The 20,792-nt window shown below is 41.8% G+C and overlaps 1 protein-coding gene across 3 annotated transcripts in view; it reads left to right on the top strand.

Annotated features, from left to right (window-relative positions):
* oma1 (OMA1 zinc metallopeptidase) overlaps positions 1-20,792 on the top strand; it is a 78,707-nt gene that overhangs the window by 49,346 nt on the left and 8,569 nt on the right. For 2 of the 3 annotated variants that reach the window (XM_073063092.1, XM_073063094.1), the window contains one exon: positions 1,451-3,564. The exons of the other annotated variant lie outside the window; for it this stretch is intronic. In XM_073063092.1, the coding sequence (XP_072919193.1) occupies positions 1,451-1,720 (270 nt within the window). In that variant the 3' untranslated portion in view covers positions 1,721-3,564. Of the gene's footprint in view, positions 1-1,450; positions 3,565-20,792 lie in introns of those variants that run through there. 3 annotated transcript variants of the gene reach the window in all.

Here is a 20,792-nt window from a genome sequence, read left to right on the forward strand (position 1 = left end):
CCTTATGCTTTAGAGTAGATTCCTTAATATCGTATTTACTTATAATGTAGGAGGCCATTAGGCCCATCAAATCTATACCAGTCCTGAGAAATTCCATCAAACATTTCTCTTGTGGCAGACTGTGCACGGACAACACCTGAGGCCGGGGGTGAATCTGGGCTACTTAAGCTAAGAGGCAGAAATGCCACTGTGCTACAGATGTGATACTATATGTTGTGGTAGTTATCTACAGAAGCCTTGGCTACAATTGACCTTTGATGTATCGGTGTCCTGGCACAGTCATGGCAGGAACGTGTACTGTGCTGGTTAAGTTCATGTTCATTTCAAAGTTCTGCTCACTTTAGAGTTTTCCTGGCTCAATAATTGTGCTTCAATGCAGTGTTACTGACAGGATCTATAAAATTGTAGGCACATCCTTACTTTCATTTCTTTTAAAGCCTCTTGTATGAAACTTGGACTGAGTCAGTAATGCCGCAACCCAGTGCGTGATTGTGGGGTGGACGGGGCACCTAAAACATCAGAGTGGTTGATGGAGTATGAACATTAGAACAGCTTGTATGATATCATCTTCAATCTGTTAAACAAATGATCAGTGCTACGAGAATTGGGGCAACAGCTGCTGAAGGAGTTATTTTTATGCCAGGTCTGACGGGACAGCAGGAAGCAAGCAGCAGACACCACTGTTGGGAACTTGGATTTCCCTCTTATTTCCAGGAACCCATCTACTGCTCGATCTCAGAGCCTGCAAAGGACTTCCCACCGAGTCCAAACAAACCGTCAATATGATAGTAATATTTGTAAGAGTCTGTTACGTTCTCAGAGTATCATCTGCATGTTGGGAAGGAAGAATGGTCACATGTTCAGTAACACCCACAGTGAACATCTACAATATAGCAAGTTGGTCCATGAAAAACTTATTAAAAATGGTGTTGAAACGTTGATTCTCATTAAACACTGACAGCATGTCTTTGAGTAGAAAGGATTTCCCACTTCCCTTTTTTGTACCTTGGTTTCCCTACAGCAAAGCAATAAGCAGATTAAAGAGGCAAAAAAGAAATTAGGTGGAAATAAATGGGGACGTGTAGAATAAAATATGAATAGCATGTGTTTTGTAGAATGGATGAATGAAGGGATTGCCACAACCCAGTGAGGAATCTTTTGGGGCTCCCTAATTGGGCAGTAAAGCTAAACGTAATGCTGAGGTAATTTGATGCCTGTTCAGTGCTTATTGAAACACAGAGTATTGTCTAACTCTGAAAGGAAAGGTAGAAGTTTAATGATTGTAGAAATTAGGATATAAGCTGAATGAAGTGTCTTGTGGTCAAGTTGGTGATTGTCCTAGACCAACCATTTAAAACCTCTAGATCATGGACGGAGAATCAGGTGCAGACAGAGGATGCTGCATCTTTTCATAAGGTGATACCTAAACACTGCTTTTTCGTTGTTGCAGGCTATCAAACTACGGGAAGAGTGTGGGTGCGCTTCATTGCCGAGCGTAGACCCACGATTAGTTTTCAAGCTTAGTATGGAGGAAATGATGAAGCGCTTGAAGAAATGGGAAGAACCGACGAGCACAGATTCTGGAATTGAACCGATGTGCACAGTTTCTGGAGCTGAACAACCACCTCAGCAGCACGAGACTGGCACAACTGTAATGCAGAGAATACCTGCAGTAATTACAATACAAGCACTCCAAAGTACAGAAGACTCTAAGAAATAAACATACTTAATTGTATTTGGTACCATGCAAATTAGCAATTTCTGTTTTTGATTTAACTGGACAGTGGGAAATGGAAATAATATGAGATGCAGTTGTCCCTAAGGAGATATTTCTGTGTTTTCCTAAATTTCGGGGGCGCTTCCAATTGTTCGCTGATAATTTCTTTAATTAGGTATGGTTTTATTTTGTTCCAAACAAACAAGTTGGGAAATCTGTTACATGGAACAATACAGTTTGCAACAGTCCCCAATGGAATGTTAATTTGTAATTATGTTCCTTGGAGTCCCTATTGCACAAAAATTTGCCTTGGCAGCAGCAGATCTCTAGTTGGTGAATCCTTTTTGAGATGACATAAGGTATAGGAGCAGGAGTCGGCCATCTGGCCTGTTGAGCCTGCTCCGCCATTCAATAAGATCATGGCTGATCGGGCCGTGGACTCATCTCCACCTACCTGCATTTTCCCCATAACCCTTAATTCCCCTAGTATGCAAAAATCTATCCAATCTTGTCTTAGATATATTTACTGAGGTAGCCTCCACTGTTTCATTGGGCAGAGAATTCCACTGATTCACCACCATCTGGGAAGAGCAGTTCCTCCTCATTTCTGTCTAACTCTACTCCCCTGAATCTTGAGGCTATGTCCCCTAGTTCTAGTCTCACCTATCAGTGGAAACTACTTTCCTGCCTCCATCTTATCTACGTCTTTTCATAATTTTATATGTTTCTATAAGAACTTCTCTCATTCTTCTGAATTCCAGTGAGTACAGTCCCAGGCAAATCAATCTCTCTTCATAGTCTAACCCCATCAACTCTAGAATCAACTTGGTGAACCTCCTCTGCACTGCCTCCAAAGTCAATATATCCTTCCACAAGTAAGAAGACCAGAACTGCACGCAGTACTCCAGGTGCAGCCTCACCAGTACCCTGTAGAGTTGCAGCATAATCTCCCTGCTCTTAAATTCAATCCCTCTAGCAATGAAGGCCAACATCCCATTTGCCTTCTTGTTTGCCTGCAAACCAAGCTTTTGTGATTCATGGCTAATTGAATACAGTGAGGTATATGTGATTTGTTAAGGAAAGTATGTGAATTGAAAGGTAAAATAATCTATTTAGGAAAAAAAGTGATTGGGGTGAAGGGGAGGATAACAAGTGAAGGGAATGACGCAGAACAAGGCAACTTAGCCTTGAGCAGAAAAGCTGCAAGAGAATTAATATCACCAGGATCATGTGAGACTGATATTGAGAGCCATTGTTGTAATCAAATGTAGGTAGAAACTGCTAACATGTACTTGAAACTTGCAATGATTTTATTTTCTAACTCTGGGATTGTATTACTTTTAGAATTTATTTTCTCTTATCCCATCCTGATACTTAGGAGGAAGATTTCTCTGTTAATGGGGAAACAGCTTTTGATTTTCTTCAGCTTTGTCATCCACGAGAATCTCTCAGTCCCATTCTAAGTGCAGGGCTAATAATTCCTTCACTCAGTAGGGAACTAGATAATGTGTTTAAATAGGTTTTATTAATTACAATGAATTTGATGAAATTTGTATGCATAAAATTATTTTTATGAATAATCAGTCTCTTCCATTTTTATACATATCATACAGGTACATTCAAAGAAGCATAAGTTGTTTAAGTAATTTATTTAGAGCATGTAGCCAAACCTGCATTGAAAAAGATTTCAGCAATGTGAAATTGCATACTTCATGCTGCAAAATCACCAAAATGTTGGTTATTTTCCAGTTCATACCTGATCAGTCTACCTTTAGATTTGATTGGTAACTCCCTGATGTAGTTGTTTCAGTATTTTCATTGAAAATAAATTCTGATGTACCAAGAAAGTGTTTTCTTTGTTTGTGTGACACTGTGGCACTGCTGGCAGATCTGCTCCAGCAACCCATATATGATCCAGAACTCTGGTGCTGTCTGGGTGGAGTTTGCATGTTCTCCCCGTGACTGCATGGGCTTCTCCTGGTGCTCCAGTTTCCTCTTGCATCACGGAGGCACGCTGTTGATAGTGTTATGAAACCAGTAACTGGTTTCACTTACCAGCAAAGATAGATATGTCAGTTGAAGTCCAATGGTACTATTTTCAAAAGTTTTATTAATAAAGGGGCACAAAAATTAAGGTTAGTACAAACATTCAGATAACATGCGTCAATACTCAATCTAAAACGCAGGTACATTAATAATCACTCAGAAATAAGCTCTTTCGTTGTCTAGGGTATAATACTGAGTCCAATTGGAAATATAAAGAGTCACTCTGAAGTCTGCAGGCTTTTCCCTTTTTGGTTTCACGTGTTGGAGAGAGAGAAGAGAGATTGTTAGGAAAAGAGAACACTTGCCGTTGTCTTTATGAATCAAATCCTCAGCCTCAGAGGATTTGGCTTCCCTGGTGTTAAATAAAAGCGGTTTTCCGTTGGTTCCAGCCACAAACCCCGCATTCGGAATTTAACGCACGTGGCTTACTTCAAAATGGCTTCCCGTTCCCACAGGAAGCGGTATCGTGCTTCTTGGTGTCTCCTTGGTGCGTCTGAGGGTCGTCCTCTTTCAGACCCTTCTTTATACTGCCTCACGGGATCTCAGGTGTCAATCAGGTTGCAGGTGATGCAATCTCTCTCTCAACCAGCCCACTTTGCCCGAGGGCTTTACAATGTCCCTACGAGTTGGCACGTCTGCAGTTCCCAGGTGTCTCCTGAGAACAATGCCACAGTCCCCAGCTTTTGTCCCAGTGGAATGCGGTATCCAGCTCGTCGCTGTCTTTCCATTTCCTGTGTCCATTCAGCCTGTCTCTCTCTCTCTCTTGCTCTCTCTCTCGGGTCATTGACCCCCCTTTCACTAGGGCTCTTGCAATTCTCACAAAGGAGGGGGCTGGTATCATAACAATAGGTTATTTGGCCACTGTAGAGTGCCTATAGTGTATAGATGAATGGTAGAATCTGAAGAGAATTGATGATCAAGTGTGGAGAATAAGTTACACCGAAAATCGGTCAATGACATTGCTCTGTAAACTGGCATAGGCTTAATGGGCTGAAAGACCTCCTTCTATGCCTTAAGGAAATGTGGAAATGGTAAACTTGTTAAGTGGTATTATTAGTTACCAACTCTACTTTCAGACACAAGTGTACAGGATTTGTGGGGTAGTATTTAATTAGGATTGGAGTCTAAAATTATGAACCTAAACAATTCAATGTAGTGGGAATATTTTTCAAGAATACCTCTGTCCAATTATTGTCTAGTGGGAGTGTGAGGTAGAAACACACATCAGAAATTTTTCTTAGCCCATGTTTTATTGCATGTCCATAGATTCCATTTATGAATTTGTGTTAATTTTCATTCTACCTGATTTATGTTTTACTCCTATTGCTGTTTCATAGTGGCAATGAGGTCCCACAGATAGTACTGACTCTTGGAACATTGGAAGTAGCTCCTGCAGCAGCATTTAAACACCAAGTTACTGACTTACATTTTACCCTGGCTGTCTTTGACCTACTTGGGTTCCTCGGCTTCTAAGCATCTGAGCTGTAGCTTCTAGGATTTAGCAGACTGTTTCTATCACGTTCTTATTGGCTATTGATAATAACTACCAGTTATAATGCAAATGCTCCAGAGCAATAATAATGTAAGTATTGCTATTCTTATTGTGTATACATAACAATGATACAAAATGCAGCCAAGATTAACAATCATAATAAAGATGGTCCAAAGAAACTCTGACAGAGAATTCATGCAATTTCTTTCTCCCAATTACATCCGAGTCTCCTAGCCTCTTCCAGATTTTGCACACAGTCACCAAACTCCAGACAAGAGGTGAGGTAAAACTGCCAATGCAATCAGGGCAGATTTCAGCTGAGAAACTGTAATGAAACAAGTTGTAGGACAGGGAAGTAAATGACTAGCAACATAACTGGCCCAAGGAAGGTATATTCTTACCGGATGCAAACCTGTTTGATATACCATTTAATTGTTTTGAAATTGTTTTTTGTGAATGTCCACTGTAAAAACGTGGGTGCTGTTGATGAAATAACTGAATACTAAAGATATTTTTAATTGTTTCAGAATTTTCGTTCAATATTTCATCAGTTTTCCCATTGTCCTCTGCATCACCCTTTGCTCAAATATAAAGCTCTCAGGATTTTAGATCTGATTGTAGATTTTGCATATTGTTGTAAGTTTGTTCATTACTGTTGACACCATACGTCATCTTTTATGGAACCTGCATCCCCATCTGTCTAAAATTTATAACATTTATCTACTGTGACCATGTAGCTTTGTCACTCCCCTCAACTCTTACACCACTTCCAGCAATTTCCTTTCACTTGCCTCTCCTCGTAGAGTTTAGGGAATGTAGGTGAGTAACTGCAATTGCACTGTTGAAACTTTGGCTGGGCCAAGTTTGGCTGCAAATGCACTGGTTGGTAATGCAGAGAACTGAAGGGAGCTTCATTTTAAAATTAATTTCTGCTGGAGGATAGTTTTCTAAAAAGCTGGGGACCAAATTACCGTTGAAGATATTTTAGAACCTCCACAACCAAAATATAAATGCCTTTTGTACTCACCAGAACCAGTGGTGAGGCAGGATGTTTTTTTTTTTGGCTTTTTGAGTACTAAAAGCAGCAGATATTGGAAATGCAAAACAATTCTGTATACCATGGGAGACTGGAGTCCAGTCACCAGGGTTGTGAGCAGGGTGAATTTCCTTACCTTGGAATATGGTTAAAAGTATGCCCTTGAGTAGAATCAGAGCAGGAAAAATTATTTAAAAAAGGAAAAGGCAAGGGATTATGTATCAGAATGTAGGCAATATTCATAACAGGATGAATTAATGGGTCAAACAGAACTGAATCCGCATCTAATAGCCACCATGGAGACATGGTTGCAATGCTATCATATGTTCCTGAGAGCTTAGCAAGATGGAAAAAGAAGAAAGGGTGCTGTAATGGGAAAGAAAATGGTGAAAGCAATAGAAAAGAAGGATATATAGTAATAATATACAATGTAGTGAATTTATAGAGTGGCACTGAGCTGCCATGCTCATTGAGATCTTGCCTCAAATAGTTTTTTTTTGTTTGTAAGGATTGTTTTGAGGACAGCCAGGGGAGTTAGAGGATCAGGTTAGGGTTTAGCAGGAAACGGAGGTCAGGGACAGTGGCCAGTGGTCAGAGTCTAGGTCTCAGTAGTGGAAGGGCCAAAGTTGCCGGGGGTAGAGTTGGCAGCTGCTGAGGATGAAGATCAGCGATCCTCGTGGTCAAGGACCATTGTTGGCAGGCTCCAAGGATGAAGGCTGGTGAACTCCAGGACGCTCATTTCCAGGCTTGGAGGTCCGTGTAAATCCGGAGTTTGAGGCTCAGAAGTCAAAGTTCTGGGTCAACATCAGCAGTTGAAGACCAAAGTTCGAAAGTCCAAAGTTGAAGCCCTGTGTCAAAAACAAAAGGAAGCACGATATCTGCAAGCCTGCAAATCTGGCCAGGGACTGGAGGTTGAAGGCCCTATGTCTGTGAGAGTCTGGATCCAAAGACTACAGGTCAGGAGGCTGCAGGCCTGAATATGTGTGCATGAGTAAGGGTGGGAAAGGGGCTTGCTTTACATCGCTTCTCCCTATAGATGCTGCCTAGCCTGCTGTGTTCTACCAGCATTTTGTGTGTGTTGTTGTTTGAATTTCCAGCATCTGCAGATTTCCTCGTGTTTGCTTTACTGTTCTCGTTTTGTTGCTTGTACTGTTCTGTTGAACATTGTGGGCCTACTATATTGGCATCAGAATGTGTGATGACACTTGTAGGCTGCCCCAGCACATCCTTTGGTTGTGTTGTGTTGGTTGCTAATGGAAACAGTGCATTTCACTGTAGGTTTTGATGTACATATGACAAATAGATGGGTCTAAATCTGAAACGTTTTCCCCCCAATCCTAAGACTGACAATCTTTTTGTAAATGCATGGAAGTCTCATGGCTCCTGCATATCAAACTCTAAAGATTACCACTTCAATCTTGTGATGTAAATATTAAAGCTAAACATGAGCACTCACCTAATCTATGATCAAATGTTATAGAAGGCCTGATGGGAAATATGGGAGGAGGTAGTGATGACATTTCAGCCCGAAACGTCGTCACTACCTCCTCCCATAGATGTTGTCTGGCCTGCTGAGTTCTGCCAGCATTTTGTGTTTTTTATTTATTTTCAACATCTGCAGATTCACTCGTGTTGCTGATGGGAATTATGTATATTTTGTAAGTATTATTCATATTTCACAATTGTAAAATGGCCCATCCATGACTCAAAACTCCTGTGCAATTCTAAATACTAGAGAGATGTGTATAATTTAATTAACACAATAACTGCTACTTAGAATGATAGTAATCCTTAGATAACTAATTTGCCTTTATTTTCATTATTAATATTAGATTTCAAATTATTTCATAATCATGTAAAGTCTGAAGAGGGGCTTCATTCAGTGGTTTAGATATGTACAGTGACATTTAACCCTCTGGTTGGTATTGTGCTATTGTTGAAATGAAATTAGACTTGAATTAAAAATTTAACAACTACCACCAAGTTGAAAATAAGAACAGATGGAAAAGTCTCCATGCACACGATGTTTACGAAAGCATATAAAATAAAGAACACTCGTGTCTGCCTTTTACAGAAGGTTGAATTTAACCTCCTCTGGGTGAGGCAATGCAATTACCAACGTGGGACAAAAATTGTGGCTCACTTTCCCACCAATTACGTGCAAAGGAAAGTGCGTGGCAAGTTCCAGCCGTTGTCACCTCTGCAGGGGATGATGTGACAGATCAGTGACAAAACCTGCAAGTCTGATATGAGACCTCTGGATGCAACATATGAAAGCTTTGATGCTGAAGGGAACACTTGGATTTTAAGAGAATTAAAAATCAACCTAATCTGCCTTCAGCACAAGGCACTTCAAGTACATTTTCATGATCTTCCTTTAACTGAGAAGCTATGAGCTGAAGCTAATCTGCTCAGAGGCACAGTGACAAAGATTGCTGAGTTAGGGCTGTGGCATATTGGTCTAGTGTTTTTTTAATGTTCTGGGATGGAAACGGCTGTGCTGTGCTGTATAAAAGTTGCTGAAGTGATAAAATAATAAAAATGAATCAGGGTAAAGCAGCCCATTGGGAGAAGACCTTTGTCTGAGTTCTGGCTTCAAAGCAACTGCAATGGTTATCGCATGATTGTATTAAACCTTATATTAATGTACTTCAGGAGCGATATAAATGTGGTTTAGATTGCAAAACTTGTTTCAGCCATAGGAAGGTATAATATAGCAGCAATGCTGCCACTAAAATTGAATTAATCTGTTGTAATTGGGAGCTAATTCAGAAATTTAAAGCAGGAGAATGCCATCTGATTCCATGAAAAAGGGTGAGAACATCAGGTCATCAAAATTAAGAGTCACAGAGCACAGAAACAGCTTCCTCAACCCACCGTGTCTGTGCTGGCAACCCTGTGCCGATCGGTACTAATCCCAGTTTCCAGCACTTGACCCAGATCCTTTTCTGCTTTGGCATTTCAAGCATTTATTTAAATACTTTTTTATTAATGTTATGAACTTGCCTGTCTCCATTGCCACCACAAGCAGTACATTCCAGATTTCAATCATCTTTGGGGTGTAAGATTTCTTTTCCCTTGCCTCAAACCTGTGCCCTCTGATTATACCCTATCTCAACACCTCATAATACACATATGTCCATCTGGTCACCCATAGAACTTCAAACAGTGCAGCACAGGAACAAGCCTTTGAGCCCACATTGACTGTGTCAGCCATGACATCAAATGAAACTAATCCCACCTGTCTATACATAATCCACATCCCCAACCCCCCACCTCTCCACACACACACACCCTATGCCTGAATTCTTCATAAATGCCACTATCATGTCTATTTCTACCACCATCCCGGCAGTACTTCCCAAGCACTTGCTACTGTGTAAAAAAAACACTTGACCCCACAAATCCTCTTGAACTTTTCCCCCTCTCTTTAAAGCAACACCTTCAGTATTTGACATTTCTACCCTGAGAACGAGATTACCTATCCTGTCTATGACTCTGATAACTTCATAAACTTCTATCCTGCCTCTCCTCAGTCTCTGACACGCCAAAGAAAAAAATCCAGTCTCTCTTTATAACTAATGATCTCTAATCCAGGCACCACCCTGGTGAGCCTTCTCTGCACCATTCCCAAAACAGCCACCTCCTTCCTATAAAAACACAAAATGCTGGCAGAACTCAGCAGGCCAGACAGCATCTATGGGAGGAGGTAGTGATGACGAGGAGGTAGGCCTGAAACGTCGTCACTACCTCCTCCCATAGATGCTGTCTGGCCTGCTGAGTTCTGCCAGCATTTTGTGTGTTTATTTATTTCCAGCATCTGCAGATTCACTCGTGTTACCTCCTTCCTATAATGCGGCGATCAGAACTGAACACAGGACAAAATGTAACTCTCTGACTTTCATACTCAACACCCTCACCAAGTATTCCAGTCACCTTTTTACCAACCAATCAAACCAATACTACCCTTGCCACTTATTGAACGTAATGGACTTGGACCCCAATATGTACATTATAATTCTTAATGGTCCTGTTATTTACTATGAACCTTCTCCAATATTTGCCATTGCAAAGTGCAGCACCTCACCTGTGCCAAGTTAAACTCCAAATGCCATTTTTCTATCAATATCCGCAACAGATCTATAACCTGTTCATCCTTCTCCATTTCAAGTAACAAGCACAGACTATTCCAGACCATTCCATCCCAGGCAAAATCCCGGTGAGCCTCTTCTGCAACCTCTCCAGTGCAATCACATCCTTCCTGTTGTCTGATGACCAAAGCAGCACACAATACTCCAGCCGTAGCCTAACTAATATTTTAAATTGTTCTACCATAACCCCCTTCCTCTGGTATTCCATGGCCTGGCTAGTAAAAGCAAACATTGTGTATGCCCTCCGAAATATCTTACCTGCCAGTGCTCTGCATTCAGAATTCCATGGCCACGTACACAAAGGTTGCCTGCTACCTCAGACTCCCAAGGTCCACAACATTCAGTGTGTTTATTCTATCCTTATAAATCCTTCCAAAATGTATCATTTGCATTTTTGAAGATGTGCTACTTTTTCACTCTTCTTACCAACCTAGCCAATGGCTCCCTTTCTTACTATCAGCAACACTGCTAATCTGTGACTCGGTGCCATCTGTGAGCTTACTGATCATAATTCCCATTAAGTCCAGTATACAGTATACTAACATATAGCAAGGATGCTGCCTCTGTTCCCCTGGTACACCACTGATCACTGGCTTTGCCTCCTGCCACCATATCCCTCTGATGTTGAAGTTACAACGTGGTAGCTGTTCCACCTTGAGGCCTCTAGGGTCTGCTGTCTCCCCATGCCCTTTACAATTACAATGAGCCCATTACTAGTGATGCAGAAGCCTTGACATGCATTTTACAACATAGGAGGAAGCCATTTGGTCCTACAGGTCTATAGCAGGTCACAGGAGAACAACCCATTGAATCCCATTGCCTCACTACTTATTTCTCTGTAGTCTTGCAACTTTAAACTCCCTCACCTGCCCACATCCCCCTTGTTTTCTTTGCCACTTCTCTACACAACGGGGTCATTTCCAATAGCCAATTATTCTGACAACATGATGTCTGCGTTTGGGAGGAAAGCAGAACAGCCATAGGAATATAGAACATAGAATAGTACAACACAGTGTGGGCCCTTTGACCTACAAGGTTATGCTGACCTACTCCAATCTACCCTCACTCTCCTACAGTCCCATAACCCTTCATTTCCTTTCACCTTTATGTCAATCTAAAAGTCTCATCCTTGTGTTCTAATCACTGTGTTATAAAAACCTATCTCTGACATCTCCCTAGACTTCCCTCCAATCACTTTAAAAGGATGTCCTCTGGTATTGGCCATTGCTGCACTGGGAAAAAGGCTCTGGTTGTCCACCCTGTTATTCCTCTTATAATCCCGTACACTTCTAGCAAGTTGCCAATTCGCTTCAAAGAGAAAAGCCCTAGTTATCTCAATTTTTCTTCATAAAGACATTTGAGATCCTCTGATGTCCAAGCTGTCACAGGGAGAACATACACTGACATTTAGCACTGACAGCATTCGTATCAGGATTGATCCCTATCTCTGCAGCTGTGGCATGTAGGCCACCCTTCATTCAGCAATCCCTACTTTTAAAGTAAAACCCTGCTCTCACCCGAATAGAGACTGCAGCTTTCTGCTTGACCCAACACCTTCTCCTCCTGGCTGAACAAACATGACAATATGTTGAAGTAATAACTTGGAGAGATCTACTTCAGATCTTGTTTTATGCAATGTGGAATGATTAATTGATCACAAACTAACGGAGATGGGAGTAGACTCTCACATGGTGGATTGGATAGTGGACTACTTGACAGATAGACCTCAGTATGTGCGGTTGGGAGACTGTAGGTCTGACACGGTGGTCAGCAGCACAGGAGCGCCACAGGGAACCGTACTCTCTCCGGTCCTGTTCACCCTGTACACATCAGACTTCCAATATAACTCGGAGTCCTGCCATGTGCAGAAGTTCGCTGATGACACAGCCATAGTGGGGTGTGTCAGGAATGGACAGGAGGAGGAGTATAGGAAACTGATACAGGACTTTGTGATATGGTGCAACTCAAACTACCTGCGTCTCAATATCACCAAGACCAAGGAGATGGTGGTGGACTTTAGGAGATCTAGGCCTCATATGGAGCCAGTGATCATTAATGGAGAATGTGTGGAGCAGGTTAAGACCTACAAGTATCTGGGAGTACAGTTAGACGAGAAGCTAGACTAGACTGCCAACACAGATGCCTTGTGCAGGAAGGCACAGAGTCGACTGTACTTCCTAAGAAGGTTGGCGTCATTCAATGTCTGTAGTGAGATGCTGAAGATGCTCTATAGGTCAGTTGTGGAGAGCGCCCTCTTCTTTGTGGTGGCGTGTTGGGGAGGAAGCATTAAGAAGAGGGACGCCTCACATCTTAATAAGCTGGTAAGGAAGGCGGGCTCTGTCGTGGGCAAAGTACTGGAGAGTTTAACATCGGTAGCTGAGCGAAGGGCGCTGAGTAGGCTACGGTCAATTATGGAAAACTCTGAACATCCTCTACATAGCACCATCCAGAGACAGAGAAACAGTTTCAGCGACAGGTTACTATCGATGCAATGCTCCTCAGACAGGATGAAGAGGTCAATACTCCCCAATGCCATTAGGCTTTACAATTCAACCGCCAGGACTTAAGAACTTTTTAAAAGCTATTATTAATGCTTTTTGAGATAGTGATTTAGATGCATATCATATTTTTTACTGAGTTAAGTATTGTATGTAATTAGTTTTGCTACAACAAGTGTATGGGACATTGGAAAAAAAGTTGAATTTCCTCATGGGGATGAATAAAGTATCTATCTATCTATCTATCTTGTTGTCAAAGGACTTCAAGGATAGAGTAAACACAATACAGTATAATTTTTTACATGAAATTCTGAAGTGAAATTGCAATCTGAAGCTAGGATCTTAAACCTAAACAAAGGAATCTAAAGCCCCAAGGTGAGTGGTGGTTAGAGAAAATACTAGGCCTAACAGACCAGTGGTGGCTACACATAAACAATGGCTGCCAACAGAAATAAAAGGTAGTAAAGAGGAGCAAGACCCTTAACAGTGTTGATGGGCAGAGGGACCTTGGGGTCCAAGTTCATAACTCCCTGAAAATGGCTACACACTTTGATAGGGTCATTAAGAAGCTTATGGTATGCCCGTCTTTATTAGTTGAGGCGCTGTGTTCAAAAGTCGGGAGGCTATGTCGCAACATTATAAGATTCTGGTTTGGCCTCAACTGGAGTATTGCATACTGTTCTGGTCACTCTATTGTAGGAAGGTCTTCAAGGCCTTGGAGAGGCTGCAGAAGAGATTTATCAGGATCCTGTATGGATTAGAGGGCATGTGCTATAGCAAGAGGTTGGACAGGCTTGGGATATTTTTTCTGGAGCAGTGGAAGCTGAGGGAAGATCTAATAGAGGTTTATAAGATTGTAAGAGGCATAGTTAGAGTAGATGGACAGTATCTTTTTCCCAGGCTTTAACTGTCCTAATAACAGAGGGCAGGGATTTAAGGTGAGAGGGTGTAAGTTCAAAGGAGATGTGAGGGGCAAGTTTTTGTTTACGCTGAGAGTGGTGGGTGCTTGATATGTGCAGCCTGGGGTGGTGGTATAGGCAGGTACAACAGGACCTTTTGAAGGATTTTTGATAGGCACATGAATAAGAGAAAAATGGAAGGATATGGACACTCAAAAATAGAAAGGGCGCACTCACCCTGATGGGATTGTATTACAGACCACAAAATAGCCAGCAGGACATTGAGGAACAGATATGCAGGCAGATTAAGGAAAGGTGTAAAAACAATTGAGTTGACGTGATGGGGGACATCGACATCCCAAATATAAACTGGGATCTTCTGAGTGCAAGAGGTTTAGATGGGGTAGAACTTGTCAGGTGCATCCATTTTTTTTTAACCAACAACAGGAGGAGCTGTACTGGACCTGGTGTTAGGTAATGAGCCTGGCCATGTGACTGAGCATTCAGTGGGTGAACATTTAGGGGACAGTGAGCACAACTCCTCAAGTTTTAAGATACCTACTTAAAGGGATAAGTATGGATATTGCGGAAGAGTATTAATTTGGAGCAGAGCAAATTACAAAAACGTTAGGCAAGAACGAGAGAGAGTTAATTGGGAACAGCTGTTTGTCGGCAAGTCCACAACCAGCATATGAAGGGTGTTAAAAGACCAATTGCACAGAGGACAGGACAGGTATGTTCCAGTCAGAAGGAAGGACAAGGATGGCAAGGTGAGAGAACTTCGGATTTTGAGGTGATGAATTTAGTTAAGAAGAAGAAGGTAGTTAGGAAGCTAGAATCAAACAGAGCCCTTGAGGATTATAAAGAATCCAGAAAATAACTCAAGAAAGGGAATTAGGAAAGCCAGGAGGGTCAATGAAAAATCCTTGGCAAGTTGGATTAAAGAGAATCCCATTACAACAGTATTTACCGAGGAGAAGGACATGGAGGATAAGGAGATCAGTGTTGATTATATTGATATGCTAGGGCATTTTGAGGTAAATTAGGAGATAGAATTGGGTCTCTTAAATAGCATTAATGTGGATAAGTCCCCAGAGCCTGATGGGATATACCCCAGGTTATTGAGAGAGGCGAGAGAAGAGATTACTGAGGTTTTAACCAATATTTTCATGTCAGCAGGCCAGGTGATAAATGGAAAAGGCAAAGGGCTGGAGAAGAAGGAATCTGATAGGAGAGGAGAGTGGATAATGGGAGAAAGGTAAGAAGGAGGTGACAGGTAGGTAAGGAGAAGAGGTAAGAGGCCAGAGTGAGGGAATGAAGGAGAGGGAAGGGGGAGCGGAAAAATTAGCAGAAGTAGGAGAAATTGGTGTTCGTGCCATCAAGTTGGAGGCTATCCAGATGAAATATGAGGTGTTGTTCCTCCGACCTGAGAGTGGCCTCATCATGGAAGGAGAGGAAGCCTTGAACAAACGTGTTGGAAAAGGAATAAGGATAGGAACTGAAATGGTTGGTCACTGAGAAATTCTGTTTTTTGTGCATGGAGCTGGGGTGTTTGACAAGTAGTCCTTCAATCTACGTCATGCCTCACCAGTATACAAGAGGCCACACTGGGAGCACTGTATATTGTAAACCTCAGCAGATCTGCATCTGAATTATTGCCCCACCTGGAAGGACTGTTTTGTGCCTTGAATGAAGATGAGGGAGGAAGTGAATGGTCAGGTGTAGCACTTCAACGGCTTGCAAGGATAATTGCCAGGAGGGAGATTAGTGAGGAGGGACGAATGGACAAGGGAATCATGGAGGGACCGATCCTTGTGCAAGGTGAAGAGTGGGGTAGGGGTAAAGGATGTGTTTGGTGGTAGGGTCCAGTTGAAGATGGCAGAAGTTGTGGAGAACGATGTACTGGATGTGGAGCATTGGCTTTGTTTTTCCACAGGGATGCCTGACCGGTGATTGTTTTCACTCCTATTTCATATGGTCTATACAATAGTCTAATGCTGTTAACGCTGGTACATTCAGTCCCTCTTCCCACAGGGATCGCTACCGGATATAAGCAACTGAGAATTTTGCTGGTCCTGAACCTGCAAGTCATCACCAACTGTGGACCTGCACTGTCAGTGTCAGGCAAAGGGACTGTGGCATGATTTTCCTACAGTAATTGACTGAACTTACGTCATCACAGGTGCTTCTGTTACGAAACCTATATTATTTTCAATTGGAAAGAACAGAGATTAGAAGCTAGAGCAGGACAAACACCCCTCCCAGAATCCAATGAGATCAAGGCTAATTGTTTCAGTCGTATCCATCTTCAGCAGGTCCCTATATAATTTACTTCTCTTTGTACCCTGCGACTATAAGACTTGTATCAGAGTTTCTTCAGCTCTTTAGTATTTTCATCATCGTTTGACTGAGAAATCTAAGGGAAACAATTTCAAATCATTCTGGGTGCCACAGTAGCATTGCGGTTAGTGTGACGGTATTACAGCTTGAGGCATTCCAGAGCCTGGAGTTCAATTCTTTAAGGAGTCTCTGTACAACCTCTCTATGGAATGTGTAAGTTTTCCCCAATTCCTCCCATTCACAATAAGCCTATTTTTATCCACCCCAGATTTCCATCAACTTCTGTCCCAGAAACGACCTGGACCCACTGCAATTTGCCTATTGCCACGATAGGTCTGCTGCAGATGTGATCTCAATGGCTCTCCATGTGGCCTTGTATCACCTCGACAATGCAAGTACCTATGCCAGGATGCTGTTTATTGATGATAGCTCAGCATTTAACACCATGGTTCCTACAGTCCTGATCGAAAAGCTACAGAACCTGGGCCTCTGTACCTCCCTCTGCAAATGGATCCTCGACTTCCTAGACAGAAGACCACAAACTGTGCAGATTGAAAATAACATCTCCACCTCACTGACAATCAACACTGGCATATCTCAGGGATGTGTACATAGCCCTCTGCTCTACTCTCTCTACTCTACTCTCTCTACTCACATGACTGTGTGGCTAGGCATAGCTCAAATGCCATCTATAAATTTGCTGATGATACAACCATTGTTGGCAGAATTTCTGATGGTGTTGAAAGGCCATACAGGAGCGAAATATACCAGATAGTTGAGTGGTGTCGCAGCAAGAACCTTGTACTCAATGTCACAAGACCAAAGAGCTGATTGTAGACTTCAAGAAGGGTAAGACAAGAGAATTCAAACCAATCCTCACAGAGGGATCAGAAGTGGAGAGAGTAAGCAATTTCAAGTTCTTGGGTCTCAAGTTCTTTGAGGACCTAACCTGGACACAACATATTGATGCAGCTATAAAGAAGGAAACCAGCGGCTATATTTCATTAAGAGTTTGAGAAGATTTGGTTTGTCAACTCATAATTGGCATCCGTTAGTCTTGTGAGACCATGGATTTGCGCCGTGGAAGGTTTCCAGAGTGCAGGCCTGGGCAGGGTTGTTTGGGTGATCGGCAGTTGCCCATGCTGCAAGTCTCCCCTCTCCATGCCACCGACGTTGTCCAAGGGAAGGGCACTAGGACCCATACTTGGCACTAGTGTCGTCGCAGAGCAATGTGTTGTTAAGTGCCTTGCTCAAGGGCACAACACGCTGCCTCAGCTGAGGCTCAAACTAGTGACCTTCAGATCACTAGACCGATGCCTTATCCAGTAGGCCACACGCCAACACGTTTGTCAACTAAAACACTCGAAAACTTCTACAACTGTACCATGGCAAGCATTCTGACAGGCTGCATCACTGTCTGGTATGGGGGAAGGCACCAAAAGGAGCTACAGAATGTTGTAAAATGAGTCAGCTCCATCATGGGTACCCAAGACATCTTCAGGGAGCAGTGCCCTAGGAAGGTGGCAACTGTCATTAAGGATCCCCACCACCCAGGACATGCCCTCTTCTCATTGTTACTGTCGGGAGGAAGGTACAGAAGCCTGAAGGCACGCACTCAGAAAATCAGGAACCTCTTCTGCCAGTTACCAGCATTCAGCAGATTGTTTAAACCTCTCAATAATCATTTATACCTTTCATGGATTTGTCTTTCATAATATTCCTGCTTATTTGGTTTGCCCAGTCTGTATGCAGATTAAAACCCCAATGATTATTGTATTGCTTCTTTGGTTTCCTTGTTTGTATCATTATTGTTTGAGGGCAGACAGAAAAAGGTGAAGTGTCTCTCTCACGTTTTCTTTCTCAATCTCACCCAAAATGACTGTGCAAATGATATTCTGACCTCAGGATCTTAGTCTTTACCACAGTATCCATTCTTTAGAATCATGACTACTTCATCCCCTTTATTATTTCACTTATCTCTCCCGGGGTATGTTTGGCAGGGCACTTACATAGAAAACGGTTTACGCATCCCCCTCCTCCCCCACCTGTTCCAGGCATTAAAGCAAGGCCCCCAAGATATCCTGTCATCAATGGAATTGGCTGCAAAATCAAAAATACATGCATCTGAGATTATAAACCTGACAGCTAAAGAAGAATAATTATCATTTCTGGCATAACAATGGCAACTCTGAATTAATTTTAAGTGATCTAAGCTTATTATATTTAGTATAATTTCCTTGTAAATTGTACGGGGGACAATAATTAAGGTTAAATATGCTGTGTTGGCACAACATAAAAAATATTAAAAGATCACAGTTTCTTACACATTTTCTGATCATTTTTATTGGAATAGAATTCATGACTGCTATATTTTGGATGACTTGGGATATCAGTTAGCCCGACAAGCTATATCAAAGCAAGGACGAAGCTACATTATACTTAATTGGGGTCTGCCTACGTTACTCAGTTCATTACATGCAGTTGGAGAGCCAAAGGGGCATTAGTTTGACCTTTCTAAGTGATAAGCAGCTACATCTTAAATGGCATGAATCACAGCAAAGTTAAACAACTCATAAAATTATGGAAAAAGTTTCTATTTTGAATGAAGGAGGATGAGAAGTGACTTGATAAAGGTGTACTAGATGATAAGAGGCATAGAGTGGATAACCTGAGGGCAAAAATGGCTAATACAAGGGGGCATAATTTTAAGGTGATTAAAGTGTGGTAAACTATGTATACATGTCTGGACACGCCCCTCTGCTGACTGCTCCTGTGGCTCCTCCCACAGACCCCTGTATAAAGGCGATAGGGGCACTGCTCCTCCCTCAGTCTTTGACATGGTCGTGCTCTCTTTTCGCTGTTAATAAAAGCCTATCGTTCACTTCCAGTCTCTTAGAGTTATTGATGGTGCATCATAAAGTATGGAGGGGGGAATGTCAGAGGCAAGTTATTTACACAGAGAGTTGTGAGTGTATGAATGCCCCGTGCGGGGTGGTGGCAGAAGCAGATACATTAGGGGCATTGAAGAATCGTTTAGATAGGCACCACATGGATGACTGAAAGAAAATGGAGGGCCAGGCAGGAGGGAAAGGTTTGATTGATCTTGGTGTAGATCAGCATAACATCATGGGTCATGACATAGGCCCAACTCTATCTATGTTTTCACTACTAGCATAAGTAATTTTCATCAGATCTATTCACCATGCACATTTTGGTCTCCATATTCCACATTGCTAATTCAGTTTACAGCTAGTATTTTTGTTTCTAATGTATATGTTCAAAATAAAAACACAATTTAAAATGGATATCAGCTATAGATCAGAATGATCTTAATGTGTAAACAATATTTGCCTTTATCATAATGGCATCAGTTTAACTTGGGTATTAGTTAGTATCTTTTAAGAACTTTTCAAAACATTGTCAGTTAGTTTCTTCCTATTATCCCCGGACCTTACTTTTCCTGAAGTGTCATTCCTTCGAAATCTGTGAGAGAAAATGCAATGATTTGTTTTTACGTGCAAGTGTATGGTCACCATTTCGACTGCCAGCCATACTGATTCAGGTCAGGCTGTATTTGTTATTAAACTGAATCTACTCAGATGTGTGACTATTCCATTCCATTCCAGTGCTATGCCATTCTGTCCATCCATCACGGTTCCTGACTCTCTGAATTGTAGTTGTTGCCTCCCCTGTTTCTAACCGTGATGTTAATCCATCTATCATTCTCATTCTCTCTCTGCCTCTGCTTCTTTTTCCTTCCAGCTTTCCAGTTGTAACTAAATGTTCTAATGTCTATTCGCTTGATGTGTCCAAAGAACTTTGATTGCTCTTTTCTGTTTTTTTAAGTAATGAACTTTTTGTTTTCGTTCTCTGTAGAACTTCTTCATTGGTTATCCTGTCCATATATGATATGCATAGCATTCTTCTGAGGAACCACGTCTCTGCTGCATTGATTCTTTTTTCCATTGCATTTGTGATTGTCCATGACATACCAACATAGGAAGAATGTAGCAGCTGAGAGTTCTAAGGCGGATGTCACTTGCTATTTTCTTGTTCGTTAGGATGTTTCTCATTTCTGTAAATGCTGTACTTGCCATTGCTATTCTTGCTTTTATGTCTGTTTCACATTTGCCATCAGATGTTACCCATGATCCAAGGTACCTAAAGTTGTGAAATTGTTTCAGGATTTCATTTCCCAATACGATCCTACAGTTTGGGATATCAGGTTTCTTTGATATTACCATTACTTCAGTTTTCTTTTTGTCTAAGGTTAGGCCAAGTTTTTCACTCTCTGTGTTGATGGTAAATACTAGTTTCTGTAAATTTACGTCACTGTTTGCTATCAGTACTGTATCATCCACATAGTGGAGGTTGTTGATATTGTATCCTCCTATACTTATTCCAGGTAGGTCTTGTATGGTTCTCATGATGTTTTCACTGTACAGGGAGAACAGGTCTGGTGAGGGAACACAACCCTGTCTGACTCCTCGCTTTATTGGCTGATATTCACCAATCTCATTGTCTATCCGTATGGCTGCACTTTGTTCCCAGTAGAGATTGCTGATTATTCTTAGTTCTTTTCCATCAATATTAATATCTTTAAGCATTTTCAT

This window comes from Hemitrygon akajei, chromosome 12, assembly GCF_048418815.1.
Source record: "Hemitrygon akajei chromosome 12, sHemAka1.3, whole genome shotgun sequence".
Taxonomy (NCBI): Eukaryota; Metazoa; Chordata; class Chondrichthyes; order Myliobatiformes; family Dasyatidae; genus Hemitrygon; species Hemitrygon akajei.